At 37.1% G+C, this 19,778-nt stretch overlaps 1 protein-coding gene across 1 annotated transcript in view; it reads right to left on the bottom strand.

The window, feature by feature from the left end:
- Positions 1-19,778, bottom strand: part of nbeab (neurobeachin b) — a gene marked incomplete at its 5' end in the record, with an annotated part of 373,184 nt that overhangs the window by 168,597 nt on the left and 184,809 nt on the right. Inside the window, 4 exons of the mRNA XM_079823731.1 lie at positions 1,876-1,937; positions 5,601-5,728; positions 12,375-12,492; positions 16,055-16,206. Coding sequence (XP_079679857.1) covers positions 1,876-1,937; positions 5,601-5,728; positions 12,375-12,492; positions 16,055-16,206 — 460 coding nt within the window. The remainder of the gene's footprint in view (positions 1-1,875; positions 1,938-5,600; positions 5,729-12,374; positions 12,493-16,054; positions 16,207-19,778) is intronic.

Here is a 19,778-nt window from a genome sequence, read left to right as displayed (position 1 = left end):
GACGGCAATAGCTTTTATGTAAAGCATTTATGGAAGGGCTGCCGCTTTTGCATAGTTTGTGCTTCTATTTAATAAACCGTTGAAACTTAGCAAACTGGCAGCTCCAGTAATAAGATGAAAAGATTTATCTTAAACTCATGGAAACTATGTATAAACCTTAATTAAACTATTTAATAACAAATTAAAAGGAATTTATACCTGTATGATATTACGCTGTAGCCACATTGGACCAATGGTTTGGAAAATGGATGGACGATTCAGCTGTAGGCGAAATCATCGGGCAAGACGCAGGAGCGCAATTCTTGCATTATGGGTATTCTTTAGCCGTTGAGTGTACATCAAACTGTACACTCGTTATTGTGGTGCATTGTGGGATTAAATAAATGACTGTCCCTTCAAAAAGTGCACGGGAGTACGCCCAGAACTGCGCATTTTAGATGTCTCTCTAATCAAACACGCCAGATTCAACTCATCAGCTCCTTAGTAAAGACACCAAGACCTTAGATGGGTGTGTCAGATAAGAGCCACTTAAAAATGTGCAGTGTTGGGGGTTATCCAAGGCCAGGACTGGGAACTACTAACGTAGTCAAACCAAAGGTTAATCATATCAATTACCGCTATGTATCCGACGTTTGTAAAAAGCGATACATAAAACGCATTACCATTCTGATACATCGAACTGTAGACAAGCCTGTATAATTCACTTTTCCACTTCTTCTGAATCAGGTTCTGGTTCAAACATACACTATATTGCCAAAAGTTTTGGGACGTCTGCCTTTACATGCACATGAACTTTAATGACATCCCATTCTTAATCCGTAGGGTTTAATATGGAGTTGGCTACCCTTTGCAGCAATAACAGCTTCAACTCTTCTGGGAAGGCTTTCCACAAGGTTTAGGAGTGTGTTTATGGGAATTTATGACCATTCTTCTAGAAACGCATTTGTCGCATAGTCTCCACTCTAATTAATCCCAAAGGTGTTCTATCGGGTTGAGGTCAGGACTCAGTGCAGGACAGTCAAGTTCCTCCACACCAAACTCGGTCATCCATGTCTTTATGGACCTTGCTTTGTGCACTGGTGCGCAGTCATGTCGGAACTGTAACGGGCCATCCCCAAACTGTTCCCACAAAGTTAGGAGCATGAAATTGTCCAAAATGTCTTGGTATGCTGAAGCATTAAGAGTTCCTTTGACTGGAACTAAGGGGCCAAGCCCAAACCCTGAAAAACAACCCCACACCATAATCCCCCTCCACCAAACTTTACACTTGGCGCAATGCAGTCAGGCAAGTACTGTTCTCCTGGCAACCCATTATTTCACAAATGTTTGTAGAAGCGTCTGCATGCCTAGGTGCTTTATGTTATACACCTGTGGCCTTGGAACACCTAAATTCATTGATTTGGAGGGGTGTCCCAATACTTTTGGCAATATAGTGTATATGGCTGAATTAAACAAATATTGAGTGGATCAGGTAGTCCGAGCTGGTGTGATACTAAATGAAGCAAATTTGTAGAGTTACATTCAAGCTATTTAAGGCATGAAATTATTTTCAAAGAAAGAAAGAAAAAAAAACATTTAAATAAGTAATTTTGATTATCAAAGATGAGTTTTAAGGAATACAATTATTGACTACAGGGGGGATTTAATTTCACATGCCGAGATACGTTGACACACTTCACTTGAAGCCGGCTTTGAGAAATGAGAGTGTTAATGGACAAAGTCATGTTTGTGTACTGCTTTCTGTCATCCAGACAAATATTTAAGCAAATACTTTTAAGCAGCTCACCATGACACCATTAACAATAGACAATGTGTCATGTAGCTGGAAAACAACATTAGAAGGATAAATAAAAGAGAAAAAGAGAGACAACTCACCTGAGAGCATAATAACATAACTAGTTCCACCACAGAGGTGCTTGATTTCATGCACACCAGACCTGGAGCAGAACAGAAAGGAAAAACACAGAAATCAATAATTATGATTCACCATATTCATAAACACACAAAACAAAAACATCTGCAAGGGTTAGTCAAGGACATGCCATCCATGTGGTCTCAGAAAAGTACGGTGCAGATGAACTAAGCGATCCGCAAATGCATCCATTTAACGTCACGCAAACAGCCAGGCCATTTCTGATGAGTTATGTTTTGAAGTTGAGACTGAATGTCTCCTGTTGTCTGTGTGTTATGAATCAGACGGTTAACAGATTGTGGGGTCATTAATAGTGTCTCTGGAGGGGTCAGAGGTCATCTGCTGCATGCTAGTGTGAGATCAAAAGCCAAGGCCATGGTCTCACTTGCAAATTTCTCAAACCTTGTTAGCAGAAGAACACCAATTATATGTACAGAATACAGATATAATGCATACAGATATGTATTCTAAAAACGTGAGTTCGGAAATTATAATATAGGGGGTAAAACTATTTATACAATTTCCCCCTTTTATAAGCACAATTCTCTTAGAATCAGATGTTTATTGAGTAAAATATGCAGTTTTAAATGAAAAGCCTGTTTTTCATAGAATATAAAGGACAGATGGTTAACCTCACTGATAAACAAGGTAATTGTAAATGACATGTGCAATTATTGCCAGACATACAAGACAAACTTTCTCTTTCAAACACATGCGTACACCTGCATTAGCATACAAACACAGCACATAGCTGATGCCCTTGTTTGCATGAGCCAGTTGAGTCAGTGAGACAGGACTCTAATGAGAGAAAGATGAGCGAGCGAGAGAGCGAGAGAGAGAGAGAGAGAGAGAGAGAGAGAGAGAGAGAGGGAGAGAGCGAGAGAGAGAGAGAGAGAGAGAGAGAGAGAGAGAGTTCTGCAAGAATGTGGTTTAATGAGACTCAGTGGAAGAAGTGGAAGAGACTATTTACTATTGCGTCACTATTACTAATGCTCATATTTAGGGTTAGGAATTTGAACAAATCTCTAACCCCAATCATTCAACTTTAGCATACATGTAACTAGTCCTGCATAAATGATAGCTTCAGTTGTGTGGGAAGATGTGCGCTGTTACTTTTCAAACTGACCATACAAACTGTAAATCCCAATAATCAAATTTGTATACACTCAATCTGTGGTAAAACAGTCCTGTTAACAGAGCTTTAAACTCCGCTCACTTCTGTCTGAGAGCACCACTTGTCTCGTTACCCTTAAACATCCTTTTACTATGAATGATTGGTCCTAAACCATTCAGTCCATGAAGTTATGACCGTAATATTTCAGAGGCCAAGAGTTCAAGTCCCAACAATCTCTCTGTCTCATTTATGAGGGTGAGATGAGGCCGTGCACAGAGCCATTCCCTTTTAGCCTGACTGTCGACCCCCGCTCTGGGTGCACCCCACCAGGGTCCCTCTCTTAAGTCAGGTGGCCGGCCTGACCCCTGCCTCACGCTCCTGGACAAACTAAATGCATTCTATTTGAACAGCTAGTCGCCCTTGCTTTCCAGTTAAGCCTCACTGGCGTGAATGTGACATTGTCAGAGGGCCATAGCATCGCAGACTTGGGCGGCTAGCTCTCACAAGAAGCATAGTGTTCGGCCCAGGGGCTTCGCACTCAAACTCCAAGTGTCGGGAAGCTGTCCGAGGGCGAGCAGGGCATAATTGCCCCCAGTGAACGAGTGTCTGGAGGGGGGCCGGGCGGGGGCTTGACCCCTAGTGCCTGGCCGAGTGATGGATGAAGGGTAATTATGGGTAAATAGGGCGCCTTTGCACCGAGCGAACAGTATTTCAGCTGTGAAAGGTTGAGGAAGAGAGGAAGGGAAGGAGGTGGGAAAACAGACATCACTTCTTCTGGTCATGGGATGGTGTTAACATACTGGACAAATGAATGAGGGGGTAAAGAGTCATCTATGAGGAAGTCGCTATGTGTTTGGGATTGGGGTTTGTTTGGGGACGATTGCAATGCAATTCTGGTTGGACAGAGTGAGGACTGGTTGGTCAGAGGACGCCTTCAAACTAAAAAACTATATTCTGTCATTATGTACTCGCCCTTGTGTCATTTCAATCCTGAAGAAAGCAAAATAAGATTATTGGAATTTAAACGTCATCGGATCCCATTGAGTTTTAGTGTATCCCATAAAAGTGTTTTCCCTCTGGCCATTATAACATTTAAATATATGCTAAATATATTTTGTAGATAGCATGGGTTAAGGAAATATTGAAATTTTAAAAATATATTTCATTTAAACTTTCAGATAAAAAAATACAAAATGTACATCAATGAGCAAGAAAATATATTTCTACCCTTAAAATACATTTGAGGTAAATTGCACACACACACACACACACACACACACACACACACACACACACACACACACACACACACACACACACACACACACACACACACACACACACACACACACACACACACACATTCATCACTTTTCAAAATACCTTCTTTTTTGTTCCACAGTCAAATCGGTTTGGAACAACATAAGTGTGAGTAAATAATGACAGAATTTTCATTTTGAGGTGAAGTATTTGTTTAGCCTCTGGCAACCACCCACAACACCCTTGCAACCGCATAGCAACGGACTAAAAACCACCCGTGAACTTTTGCAACCTCACAGCGATGCACCAGTAATCACTTTGAATTTGTTTAGGAAAATTGACTCAAACCAAGGGGTCAAGGTTTGGCAGCTTAGCAAGGTCTAGCTTGCCCCTGCTGGTAGTGTCTGAAAGTACACCCTCTGAGATTGTTTTTTTTTTTTTACAGAATTGACAAGAATTCACTAGTAAGTTTATGAAACTGACACCTTATCCCTTTCAGCAGGCAACCATAACTGTGAAGCTTCCTAATGTAAACAGGATTAAGTACGACTGCACAGTTAAAGACAGAAAACTGGCTGTTATAATTCATAAAAATAATCAGCATTTGAGTCCAGGGCAGAATGCGTGTCTGAGTATTTCTTTCATGAAATGGCTGCCTGAGCTGTAGACACACATATTTCCAGCATGCTGTAATGTGGAGCAACATTAGTCTGAACAAACTGGCTTTGAGCGGTGAGAGGGATGTACACTATGATTTGGCACTGAGGCTGAAAGGTAAAAAAGCCTCAAAACAGAGCCTGGAGTGTGGGTTCCCGTTCAGAGAAAGGTTGCCTTGCCATGTGAGGCATCTGAGAGAGAATGTGTGTGTGTGTGTGTGTGTGTTTGTGGCACCCAGCTAGAGAAGGGAAGTAGGTCTACGAAGGAAAGTATCTCTATGCACTTCAGAGCTCAGGAACAAAGAACAAGCATGTACAACCAAATAAACCAATATACAAATTATATATACACTATTGTTCAAAAGTTTAGGGTCTTCTATGCTCACCAAGGCTGAATTTAATTGATCAAAATTACAGTAAAACAGTAATACTTTGAAATAGTACTACAATTTAAAATAACTGTTCACTATATATATATATATATATAAGGTTTGTAACATTATGCATAGTATGCTCTCCGCATTATAAAACAAGCAGGTGCTATTCAGTGCATGGTTACAACCTACACCCTCCTATACTATCACAATCACGTACACATAGGGATATGCAAAAGAAGAACAGACATAGAGAGAGGTGGAGCACAGTCAGAATCCATTACCTTCAATGAGCAACTCTTGACCATGACTGCCCAGCAAAGTACGAGACAGGAAAGGTGCAAAGTCCACAAAGATCTCCCTCAGCAATGGGGCCACCTTCTCCAGAGCTCGCTCCAGTTTAGTGGTGATACTGTGGATCGACAAAATAAATGAATTAAGCTGAAAAAAGAACAGATTTTTTTAAGGTAAAACATTTTATTTATTTTAAGTATTGTGATTAATATTTGACCAGTAATATAGCCACTACTGACCAAACCAAAGTCACACACTAATAACCAGCTGTAGAGAACTTCAGAGTCAACATCTTGGGCTCTGGCAACAAAGAAATGTAGCAAGACATGCTTGAAAACTAAATGTACCCTACAGGAATCCAACCCCACTAGAATACAAGCATGTTAGTGGTCCCGCAAAGCACACTGGAAGCTGGTCTTGCCTGTGGTGTTGGTCCACACAGTCAGCTAAACTGAGCTGGAGAAACCTTACACAAAACTCAAAAACAGAGAAGACCAAAACACAAACGGATGGAAAAAAGTGACCATGAAATATTTTTCTAGAGGCACTAACTCCAAAGGAAAGCTAACTTGTTAGTATTCATACTTTTTTGGTTGGAATTGTGACAAAGAGCTTGATATTATTGTATTGTATATGGTATTACTTATTATAAGTTATTAAATAAAGTTAAATAAATATAATACCACATTTTATGAGTAATCAATACAGAAATCCAAATATTTTCAAAAGGCCTCACAAACTTATTCTTGCCATAATATGTAAATAAATAAATTCTAATCACAAAAATCAAATAGCTATTATATATATATATATATATATATATATATATATATATATATATATATATATATATATATATATATATATATATATACTTAACGTATTATATAAAATAGGACAGTAGCAGTCAGCTAAAGTGGGACATCATATTAAATAAAATATAATACATTGCTTAATATGACTTTTTTTGTTTGTTTGTTTTACAGGAAATGTCACAAAGCTATAGAAAGGAAAAAATGGGAAAACATGTCAGCCAAACAGAAGAGAGGTATAATCACTGGAGTGAAGGAAGAATGAAAGGGGCAATCAATGAGTACAGGGTAAGAGTGGGACAGGCCAGGAATCTCATTTTTTGGCCAGCATGGTGTGTTCCAAAATCCACCCTTGAAAAAAGAGTGAAAGGTGTTATGAGAGGATGTAGTCATGTCTCTGACTTTTGTGTGCGCAAAAATAGCTTTTGAATATGCAAAAGCTAATGGAATTAAATGGCTTTCTGAAACCAAAAACAAGATTATAACTGGCTCCAGGACGTTTTAAAAAAGAAACCCAGAGCTGTGCATGAAACATCATCATCATCATCACAATCTGCTAGTGTCTAGGTTTTTATAAAGTTATTCTTTAACCTTTAAAAAAAAAAAAATAATAAATAAATAAATAAATAAATAAATAAATAAATAAATAAATATATATATATATATATATATATATATATATATATATATATATATATATATATATATATATATATATATATATATATATATATATATATATATATATATATATATATAATCCTGTTGTAAGCAATTGTATTATCCACGCACAACTAGATGAAAATGTGTGTCACACTTTACCAATTGTGACCCTGGACCACAAAACTAGTCATAAGGATACATTTTTTGAAATTGAGATTTAAACATACTGAATAAATAAGCTTCCCATTGATGTATGGTTTGTTAGCATAGGACAATATTTGGCCGAGATACAATATTTGAAAATTTGTAATCTGAGGGTGCAAAAAAATCATTTTAAAGTTTAAAGCCTTTAAAATTGTCCAACGAAGTCCTTAGCAATGCAAATTACAAATAATAATTATTTTTTAAATATATATTTACGGTAGGAAATTTACAAAATATCTTCATGGAACATGATCTTTACCTAATATCCTAATGATTTTTGGCATAAAATATTTTCTTTTAATTTTGACCCATACAATGTATTGTTGGCTATTGCCACAAATATACCCATGCGACTGGTTTTGTGGGCCAGGGTCACAATTGCACTGTCCAAATTTACCTGAAAACGGCTATAGAATAAAAATGGATCTTATCATATTTGAATCTCTGTATATTAAAAAAAAACATTATTCCTTCAAAAACCATAGTTGGAGATACAAGAGACCTTGAGCATTTGTTCAAAACATCAGTACAGTAGGACGAATATATTTATTTGTATTTAATACACAGTTTACCAAAAAGTGTCCCAATTTTGCTGACTTCACCCCAAGAAAATTTATAATCCTAACTTTAAAAAAAAATATTGTGCAAAGACAGTAATTTGATGCTTGGGTAGCACAATATTACCTTAACAATAAGATACTGTGCAAAACTACTGGGGATTTTGCTGTATTAGCAAGCACATTTCCTTGAGTTGATAATTAGATTGTACGCTTTGAAAAATACATTGTTTCCTTTTCGGTGTCTTTATTGCAAAAGATTCAACACTAAAGCTATTGTGTGTCATGAAAGTAAGAGCGGAAAATAAGTAGGGGGGGAACTAATGAGACACAGGCTGCGACAGCGAAACCCATCTCTTGTCTCTCGAAGTGCGGGTTAGGCATCACAGCCTCTGCATCCAGACAGTTTCATCATTGACTTCACACTCCCAGTAAGTGCTGTCGGTTACCGCTGCCATGGCAACTGATTTGCGATTCCTGGCGCGGCGGAGGAGCCACAAAGAGTGCGTATATGTGTGTGTGTGAAGTGTAGAGGCCCCCGGAGAGCACGAGAGTGCGCACACACACGCGCTTTCTCCTGTGTAGTCAGACGGTGGTGTGCCTGTGAGATGTCTGTCACAAAGCATTAGACGAGGTGAAGGGATGGAACCAAGGTCAGCACGGTTTCCACACACTCCCCAAAACACCTATGCGCACTGATTTCTCTGCATTAGTGCTCGTGTAGCCCCAACTGACAGCGCAAACACAAGCGGTGGGCAGTGAGAGAGAGGACAGGCGATATATTTGAGGTGTGGGGTGTCTTGTTTGTCGCAACAAAAATAATAAAAGCAAGCAAAAATGATCGTCGCCCGATGCCCTGAACAAAGGAAAAGGCACAATGTCTGTAAACATGAAAAAACAAGGCTGAATGCTGACCCCCTCTTGTGGCGGTGATGATAACATTTCAGGAGTAGCATGGCTGGGTGAACAAACACAACTGCATCTGAAGATGAGGTTCTGACAATGGAAACATTTCCCACTCACAAACGCACTCAAATAAAGTCATACACTTTTGTGTTTTACAGTGATTTTACCATGTTAAAGGGGTGTTGTGAAATAAATGAACCTTGGAAATAATCACTATAACAATTTATAGTGTTCATTGCTATTTTTTTTAATGGTGTCTACAGAAATATGACACTAACATTCAATAAATAATTAAACACATTATTAATAATTTAACAATTAATCTGCTGGGAAATTTGGACCTTATTCAAGGTTGATGGCATGTTTAATTCTATGTGAATGCAAATTAAACTGTGAGGGATTAACAAAAATGGACATACAGTGCACATAAAACATTAGCACCTTCAGTAGGGAGGCACCGCCAAATTTTTTTCATGTTATATTGCTGATAAAAAAAATAAATATATATATATATATATATGTGACTGATCAAATCAAAATTTTTAGTTGGCCAAATTTAATTTCTGTGAATTAAATTGTATCAATTCACAGAAATTCAATTTGGCCAACTGAAAAATTTAGATTAGATCGGTCACTAGAAAATGTTCAATTGGAGACCTGAATTTTTTTTAAAGTGTATGTATGTATATATATATATATATATATATATATATATATATATATATATATATATATATATATATATATATATATATATATATATATATATATGGGCATTTGACAGCATTGACAGCTTAAAACAGTTATTGATGTTTGCAGTGCAATATTTGACCGGAAGGGTAAAAATTATTTTATTTTCATCAGTTACGGCTTATTTGAATGAATTATCGAGAGAGAGAGAGAGAGAGAGAGAGAGAGAGAGAGAGAGAGAGAGATGAGAAGTGCTTGTGTGAATTACCTGCGTCTGTTCATCGCCTCTCTATTAACAACAAAGCTGTGAGTTCAATTACTTCAAAACCAGCGATGTTACCCCTTTGTTTCTGAGTCTAATTCGGTAGCAAAGTTAATTTACTAATAAAAGTTGCAGGGCAGCGTTGACAACAAGTTTCTGTGCTCATGAATGTTTTTGTGTGCGCACAGCATAATCTCAGAGTGACGTATGTGTGTGTGCACTTCAATGAAAACAGTGCATTAATATAGAACGATGATTGAACTGACTTGGATCTACCTGTGCATTAAACGGTTTAATTGCACACCGTCCAGCCAATCAGAATCAAGTATTCAGACAGATCATGGTATAATATAAAAATAAGATGTGTGTAGCTACAAGTGAATTTAGGCATTGCAACATTATAATATACAGTATGAAAACTGGATATCAATTTTTTTTAAAAAGTGTTTTAGAGATCAGCTTTAGGTGAGCATTAGATGACAGCAAAGGTAATATAAATATAAAAAGAAGGGAAATTATCAGGCACAATTAAATATCCAATACTGGTCAATGAATTCTAAAATAAATAAATAACAATCAACCAATAACTGATATGGTACTAATATCGTGCGTTCCTATGCTTAAGATAGAACAGTACATAATCACAGACTTGTTTTCATTCATGTAAATCTATACATGTTGTGATCTCACAAGCTCTTCATCCAATATTACCTTAGTCAGGCTGTGCGAGATGGACTTAAGGCCCGTTCACACCAAGGACGATAAATATAAAGATAACGATAAAGATATAGTTCTAAAAATCGCATTAAAGAATAACAGAGTTCACACCACAGCTATAACGATAACAATATAGAGAAACGATATCGTTGGAATCCTTTTCAGAATGATTTTATCCAGCTGATGAATGATAAAAACATTGACAGCCAATTACAATTCATCCTGCTGTAACAAGCTCGATCATTTAAAGTGACAGACAAGCACACGGGGCTTAGATAATAAATAGAGATAATTTAAAGTCATTATTGTGTAAAAAAAATCAAATAGACATTACAAAAAGTAGCTTTTGGGTAAACTATACCTAAAGTTTGTTTTTATTCATATGGAAATATAAAATTATATTCTAAATAAGAAACTGCCAGTAGGTGGCGGTTAGTGTCTAATTGAGTAAGTCATTGAGTCATTTGATTCGTTCAAACGGCTGATTCATTCAGGAGTGAAATGGTTCTCTCCATTGAATTGGTTCACCCGATTCATTTAAAACGCAGATTCAGAAATGAAACACATGTGTATTGCTCGGAGTCGGAGACGAACAGTTCTACTTTGTCTTTATATTTTCGTTGGCAAAACTGGGCAAAACAGACAAAACAACAACACAATATTAACCTATTTACTGTATTAAATTGTTGTATAAGATCAGTATCACATTTTCACTCGTGCTATTCCTGTCTAACATTTTCATGTTTATTCAAGTTTATTCAAGATTTGTCTGTAAGGGTACTGTCTGAAAACACAGTTACCTGACAAATATTTTTAAAGTAAACCTGACTCTCCATTTTCTTCCACCCCAGATAGGGGATTTCATCTTTATTTTTATTTCCTTTTAATTTCCTTTTATTTCCTATTATAACTATTATACTATATATATTTTTATTTTATTCACTTATAACTATTTTAACTTCATTTCTGTGTAAAGCACTTTGAATTGCCACTGTGTATGAAATGTGCTATACAAATAAACTTGCCTTGCCTTGCCTTGCCATATGGTGCTGCTCTGATTAAAGGGTTAGTTCACCCAAAAATGAAAATTCTGTCATTAATTACTTACCCTCATGTCGTTCGACACCCGTAAGACCTCCGTTCATCTTCAGAACACAAATGAAGATATTTTAGTTGAAATCTGATGGCTCAGAAAGGCCTCCATTGGCACAATGCACGGTTCACTCTCAAGACCCTTAAAAGGTACTAAAGACGTCGTTACAAAGTCCATCTCACTACAGTGGTTCTAAAATAACTTTATGGAGTAACGAGAATAGTTTTTGTGCACAAAAAACCTTAAATAACGACTTATATAGTGATGACGATTTCAAAACACGGCCTCATGAAGCTTCGAAGCGTTATGAATCAGTGAGTCGAATCATGATTCGGATCGCATGTCAAACCGCCAAACTGCTGAAATCACGTGACTTTGGCGATCCAAACCGCTGAATCAACTCACTGATGCATAACGCTTCGAAGCTTCATGAGGCCGTGTTTTGAAATCGTCATCACTATATAAGTCGTTATTTAGGGGTTTTTTTGTGCACAAAAAACTATTCTCTTCACTCCATAAAGTTATTGTAGAACCACTGTAGTGAGATAGACTTTGTAACGACGTCTTTAGTACCTTTTAAGTGTCTTGAGAGTGAACCGTGCCATTGTGCCAATGGAGGCCTTTCAGAGCCATCGGATTTCAACTAAAATATCTTCATTTGTGTTCTGAAGATGAACGGAGGTCTTACGGGTGTCGAACGACATGAGGGTAAGTAATTAATGACAGAATTTTCATTCTTGGGTGAACTAACCCTTTAAGGTCTTTTATCCAGCTATCCCATTTTATAATAATCATCAAGCTGCATCTCCATCCAGCTGTCTGTCTTACACCTCAACACACATCCTGGGACTCTGATTCACCTCATGTTCTCCATGGTGTCCTCAGGCATGGGGGCCACAGTCTGAACCGCAGGCAGATTCTTGCTGGTGGCTCCATTCACAAAGCTGGAAGAAGAGGAAGTGGAAGAATCTGTGGCTCCTGTGAGAGAACAAGAGAGAAACCAAAGGTTAGGAAAAGGGTGATTGGCTAGATTAAGACTAAGCAAAACACTTAAGGGAAAAAAAAAAAAAAAGACTGCAGTTTTTCACTTTACATCAGATGCACTAAAATATCAAATACGCTTTCTGGTTTTTCATCAGGAAACAACATAACTACAGAGGCACAAGCGCTGAGAAACAAATACAACACTATTACTCTCGCCTCCCCCTGAGAAAGTGAAGCACCATCTTACATTCCTCTTATTTCTCTCTCTCTGTCAAAGCCACTGTGTCCACAGTGCCCTGTGCAGCAGGGAGCTTCTGATAGATACATCACAGCAATGGACTGTCATCCTGTGAAACCACAAGCTGTCACGGGACATCTGAAGATGGGAAATCTATTACGCAGCCATCAATCGCCGTGTCAGAGATGAGTGTCCACCCATAAGCAAATACACCAAGATGAAGGGAAACGTCAAGAGGGACATTCTGATGGATTTCACTGGAAGCGCAGCTTGGCCCGATTCAACCTCAATCCAAATCAATGTCCCTTGTGCATTCTAAGCAGATCTCAATGAGGTATATAATGGACAATAGGGACTAAATGTCTCTTTTAAGGAAAATGTGATATATTTTTCGCTTCTCAAAATATACTGTAGAGTCTAGACTACAGTTCATAAGTTTGGGGTCAGTATGTTTATGTTTATTTTGTTGTTTAATTAAATGAATACTTTAATTCAGCAAGGATGCATTAAATTAATCAAAAGTTATGTTTATAATGTTGCAAAAGATTCCTATTTCCTATTTTTACATTTTAAACCTTTGTATTCATCAATGAATCCTGAAAAAAGTATTACGTTCCCCACAAAAATATTAAGCATTAAAGATAATAATAAATGTTTCTTGAGCAGCAAATCAGCATATTAGAATGATTTTTATATCTGATCTTTATATTGTAATAATTTCACAGTTACTCTCCAAATTAATGTAGAAAACACGTAAAGATAGGCCTAATTTAAATATTTGTTGTAATGGCATCTTTTTATGAATGAAGGCCAGTATCACTGATACTAATACTGCTACTGATGTCTCTATGAAATGTATCTAGATTTTTTAAACATTAATGATAGACATTCAACATTACAGTATAATTAAAGCTATTAATTTCAACATTTATTAGGCTTTAAAAAATTACAACTTTTAATTTAAGTGAACTTAAAACAATCTTCACATAAACCCATTATAACAAATGTCATATTTACCTCTGGCCTTCATATATAATCAATCAAAGTTACCAAACACTTCAGAGTCTACATAAATTATAAATTGAATATAGATGAATCCTTTTTAAAGTTACAATTTTCTGTTAACTTTGTTCTTTGATTAACATTAATGACAGTCATCACAGCAACTGATTTATTAGGCTATCACTTTAAGATCTGCCGCTGCCGCACATGACGCGCATCTCATTTTCTCACAACTCTTTAAGTTAATTTAAGACATTATTTAACTCCTTTAAGGGCGTTTTCACACCTACCTTGTTTGGTCTGGATTTTCGGACTTTTCAGTTTGGTCCGAATCAAAATTGCAGGTGTGAAACCTCCCCCGTACCACGGTCCGGACCAAACAGACGAAATTTGGTCCGACGAAAAGAGGTAGTCTCGGTCCGGATCAAACTGAACAAAGGTTCGGTTCGTTTCTAGTGTGAAAGCATTTTCTGTATGTTTCGGACTTTCAGACCATTTGCAGGAAGTTCCTGTTTATGTTTAAATATTATAACGTTATTTTTAAATTCAATCTAGGCTACATTGATTATGAAAAGTGAAAATATGCGCAATATGTCAGTAGACAGAAAGTCAGAAATAATTTTGAAAGAAATTTTGTATGATTTTGCTTAGAAAGCATTTCTTTAATGGGAATTTCGTTTTGTATAAATTGTATCTTAATTTTAATCAACGTTTAATCAGATAATTGCCTGGATTTAATAAATAAGAAGCAAATAGTCTATAGCAGACAATAATCGCAGGAGCGATCACATGCTTTACACATGAACTGGAGCGGGTCTCAAATAAACCGAAACTCAGCAGCTACTTGCCTCACAAACATGAGAAATATGTGTATATAAAGCTTGAAATGTCCACTTTTAAACGTAACGAATAAAAAATAGTCAAGCAGTGCGCACTGTTCAATAGTGGCAACGACGATATGCGTCCGTTCATTCAACTTGTCAAAGACGCTGACGTCAGACGCACGTTTACAAACCAATCAATGTCCAGATGCAGCCCACATAGATGATGACGAGTGGACGCAAGTGCGTCATGTAAAGTTCTTTAGTCCGCTCACATAATTGCAATGTGAAACCAAACCAAAACTAACCGAATATATAAAAAGTATCAAAACATGAACTTCGGTTCGGACCTTGGTGCGGACTTTCAGGTGTGAAGACGCCCTAAGACTGCTCTTTTGATAATACTCGACAAAATGGGAATTTTGGCATAATTCTGTGTTATTGTTTGTTCAAGTATGAAAGAGAACTCAATTCTGGTGTGCGCAAAACTGGCGCGCGTCTTTCTCTGCATTGTGTGTGTCACATAGACAGGACATTCACAGACAGCGCGTTCTCTTTTGTCTTGCTGCGCTTGAATGGTTTAAAAGCATTAGCATGAATAAGAGCGTGATATAATATAATGCTAGCTAAAGAATGACGGGAAAAAACAGATGCTGCGTTAATTGCTTTAAATAATTTTTTATCTGAAAAAATAATCTCATGCGTTAACGCACTAATTTTGACAGCACTAATATATACTAATATATACAGTATAAACACCAAACACACACATACATATATATCGTACATTTCTAATCTAATTATCTCAAATCCAAATTTGGCCTACAATTCCTAATCAATATTTACATGAGCAAATGCTGAGAATTCGTATTCCAGGTATTTTCAATGAATCAGAATCAAATATTATGTTACCAGGCCTGAAAGTCCTGCCTACAGCAATAATACAAACACATTCCAACAAAATAGGTGTGGGCTTTATAACAGCTCAAGTTTAAGAGCAAAATCTATAGTGTTCACAGTGTGCAGCCTGAGGCGGACGCTTGAGATGTAAGTTCCTTGTAGTCTCCATGTGGCTGACTAACAACCTTGAAATTTCATCCAGATCCTATCTTCATGTGAGTGCAGTCACTATGGATCCATGACATTCTCTATGGCGGTACAAGTGTGAGAAAGAAATAGCAAGGGGGGCCCTCTAGTGGACAAACTGCTTGATGCCACCAAATCTAATTTCCTGACCCCAAACGGGTTTTAATTCTTTTAGGAATGACATCTTTAATTATTCTAGGAATAGCAGAGGACAGTATGCATTTCAGTGGAAATTCACTTAAGCGCTAGCACGTTCAAATTAACGTCTCATTAACAACACAGAGAGTGGTTGTGACCATTATATCTACTTTTATGGAGAAAGTCTGCTTATAACGTTACCAGTTAACAACATTATAGAAGAGGACAACTTAGGATGTATTGAGACAGGCTATGTCAAAGCAATGCTTACCTGTGGTGTTGATCATGCTCTTGGGTGCAGCCGATGTAGCAGCGAAGATGTTCGGGGTGCTACCAGAGGTCAGGGCACTGCTGGAGCCAGAACTGCCAACTGTGTTCACCGTCAGGCCCGACAAAGGCTTCTTGGCCTGTACCACCACACTCCTGCAGGAGAGAGGAAAAGAAAGTGTACACAATCTCTTGATGCAGCTGGCAAACTGTTCCCGTAACCTGGTGAGAACAAGGTACTGGGATCGGCAGATGTGTGTGTGATGTGAGATTTCACCAAGCACTTCCCAAAAGGAATAGCAAGTGAACCACACAGGCTTCCAGATTCCGCAGTGAAAAGAAACATCTAGCAAAGCAAAATAAAGTTCACCTGCAACAATAAATACACATGATTGCTTGTGAAATCAGTTGATTAAGCCAGAGGCTGATTGACGGCAGTTTTCCACAGTTCAGTCAGGCTGGATGAAAGTGGCCAGACTGAGCGGTCGCAGTGGCGAGGGAAAGACCAGCAGGCAAAGTAAACATCCTGCTCTCCTGCCGACCCAGGCTTGCCTCCCGAGCTTATGCAATGAGAGCTCAGGGCAAACAAACAGTAAAATCAAAAGCAGTGACTGCTGGGTTTTGGGTATGTTTCTCTTTTCTGCTGTTTGTCCACTGCTATGCCTCGACAAAATGTCAAACTCAGAGAGGAATTCATCAAGAGATATTTTCCAGGTGCGTCACCGAATTTTGCTGTTGCTATAGCAGGGCAGTCTTGAAGTTTTCACCTTAGAAAACCTCAGTTATTTGTACTATGCAATACATTTACATGTCCTCATTCTGTCTCGCTATATTGGATTAAATATTAATATAAAATATTGTTCAATTATAAAAAAAATTAAATTGAAAATTAATGACTTTCTTTGTTAATATCACAAATAAACTAACACAGAAGGGAATTTTAAAGAGTAAACAAACTACAATTTTATTAGGAAACACTGATATTACTATTACATACAAATTTTAAGAAGTGTTGTATAAGATATAAGATAGAATATATTATTTACCTTTATATCACAATATCACACATGAATTCACAAATTTAAAATAACTTCAGTACTGCATAAATAATGAATAAATACAAATTCTAAATGAATAAAGACATAAATAAATAAATATGGTTGTAATTTTGTTTTCATTCTTTTGTTTTTAATATTAATTAAACGAAAGCTAATTCCTCAATGACTTCATTCAGGAAGTGACAATTCTGATCACAAAAATCAGCAAAGGATCTGATCAATCATATCATATTCTCTAAAAAAAAAAAAAAAACATGAAATAAAGAATGATAGAATAGGATAAATAGGGATAAAGAGAAAATACCCCCCCCCCCCAATGAATAAAATGATATACAGTATACGTAATACATAAGCTAATACTGCTAATAATGTTGCTTTTGCTGTTTATTTCAGTCCTGTTCGGCGTTATTCTAACCGTTGTGTAAATAATCATGTTAAAGTTAAAGGATTAATTCACCCCAAAATGAACATTTCCTGATAATTTACTCACCCCAATGCCATCCAAGATGTTCATGTCTTTCTTTCTTCAGTCGAAAAGAAATAACGTTTTTTGAAGAAAACGTTCCAGGATTTTTCATCATATAATGGTTTTCAGCTGCAACCAAAATGCTGAAGGTCCAAATCAATGCAGTTTCAAAAGGCTTTGATGGGCTTCAGAGGCTCTGCACGGTCCCAGATGAGGAATAGGGTCTTATCTAGCGAAACAATCGGTCATTTAAAAAAATTTAATTAAAATAAATATACCTAAATTGCTCATCTTGCGCAGTAGATGACGTAATCACGTCGGAAAGGTCACGCTAGACGTATGCAGAAGTACCCCCCCCCCCGTGTTTACAAAGCACTCGTGTGTAGACTAATACAAATGCCCTTTACCAAAAACACTAAATTTTCAACTTCAAAATCGTCCGATATCATTGTTTTACCTTTTTTTTTTTGCTAAAGGGAGTTTGTATTAGTCTTCGCACGAGCGCTTATAAACACGGGGGCAGTACTTCTGCCTACGTCTGGCATGACCTTTCCTACCTGATTACTGATTACAGCACCTCCCAGAGCTGTGCAAGATGAACAATTTAGGTTAAAAAGTATTTTCTTTCTTTTTTTTTTTAAATGACCAATCCTTTCGCTAGATAAGACCCTATTCCTCATCTGGGATCATGGAGAGCCTCTGAAGCCCATCAAAGCGCTTTGAAACTGCATTGATTTAGACCTTCAGCATTTTTGTTGCAATTGAAAAGCATTAAATGATGAAAAATCCTGGAATGTTTTCTTCCGAAAACTTATTTTCTTTTCGACTGAAGAAAGAAAGACATGAACATCTTGAATGAGATGGGGGGTGAGTAAAATATAAGGAAATTAAAATTTTGGGTTGAACTAATCCTTTAATGAAAGTGCCTGAGCAAGACGTCATCGTATGTCTGAAAGTTTAGAACACCCGTTAATAGAAATGCACCCTTAAACACATAAGTATAAAATAAATGTATAGAAAGTAATTCAAAAGGTACGGCATAACAGTAATGAGCCTCCTATTGCAGGAAATAGGCCCAAACGACAATACCAGCAATCATCTTGTCATGTGTCTTTGACCCTCTCAACACTGGCCAGCTGCAATCTCTGAAAAGCTAATTTAAGAAATAGTCTCTAAATATAGCCGTTAAACATATTAAATCATTAAAATGGACTAAATATACTAATCAACTTAATTATGCCTTCAAGAAATGATATTTGTTTTTTTCCAGCTTATTTATAGATGAAGCAGAAAATCACATGGTTTCCAGAGGCAATTGTCTAACGAGCTGGAAATAGCGCTAGAGAAGAGCAGGATCACGAGTTCACATTAAACTCTTGACCTCGCCGATAATCTCCTGCATGTTTCCAGAGACATTCTGGAGCTTCGCAGATTCACGGAAACCCACCTTAGCCTGATAGCAAAGAGCAGGACAGGATTAGTTTGATATTATACACATGACAGAGTCAAGTGTTTTGGAGGATGGAATGATATTTTGTTTGTGTGTATATCGGTCTGGTTTTCTTATCGCAACTTGACGTGGTTCGAGATGCTGGCTGATACAGTGCTTTCGGTGATGTAGCGCAGGGCTGGTTCTAACGTCACCTGCTAAGCCTCCTGATGCCGCACAATGTGACCTCAGAGCAGACACTGTGCAGAGAGAGGATGGAGCCATTAGAGCACTTGTCTGGGACACTGCGACTCGTCCCGATGGCACGTTCTCATTAACGTGGTGGCGTGACACAGGCGGTTTCTCTGAGATTGCATGCGAGGAAGCAAAAACATTCTTTGACATATGCTTCCTCTTAAGCACTACAAACAGAGAATAACAGACCCTTAAAATCATACATGTGTACCATTGTCTGACTTATGAGGAGTTATTCTTGCAGGTGTAAATACTCTAACATTCAAAAGTTTTGTTTTTTTTTACATTTTTTAAATGTCTCTTATTTAAGGGTGCATTTATTTGATAAAAAATATATAAAATATTGTAAAATATTGTTAGTGTTAAAATGTTTTAGAAACATTTATTCTTATAATTAATGTGGCTTTTCCACAGTATCTGTGGATCAGATTATTTGATGAATAGAAAGAATCAAAAGAACAGCATTCATTTGAAATAAAAATCTTTTGTAAAATTTTAACCATTTACTGTTAAAATACTT

Source organism: Gobio gobio (assembly GCF_949357685.1).
Source record: "Gobio gobio genome assembly, chromosome: 8".
Classification (NCBI taxonomy): Eukaryota; Metazoa; Chordata; class Actinopteri; order Cypriniformes; family Gobionidae; genus Gobio; species Gobio gobio.
The sequence above is the reverse complement of the archived record's forward strand: the minus strand, read 5'-3'. Positions and strand labels throughout refer to the sequence as shown.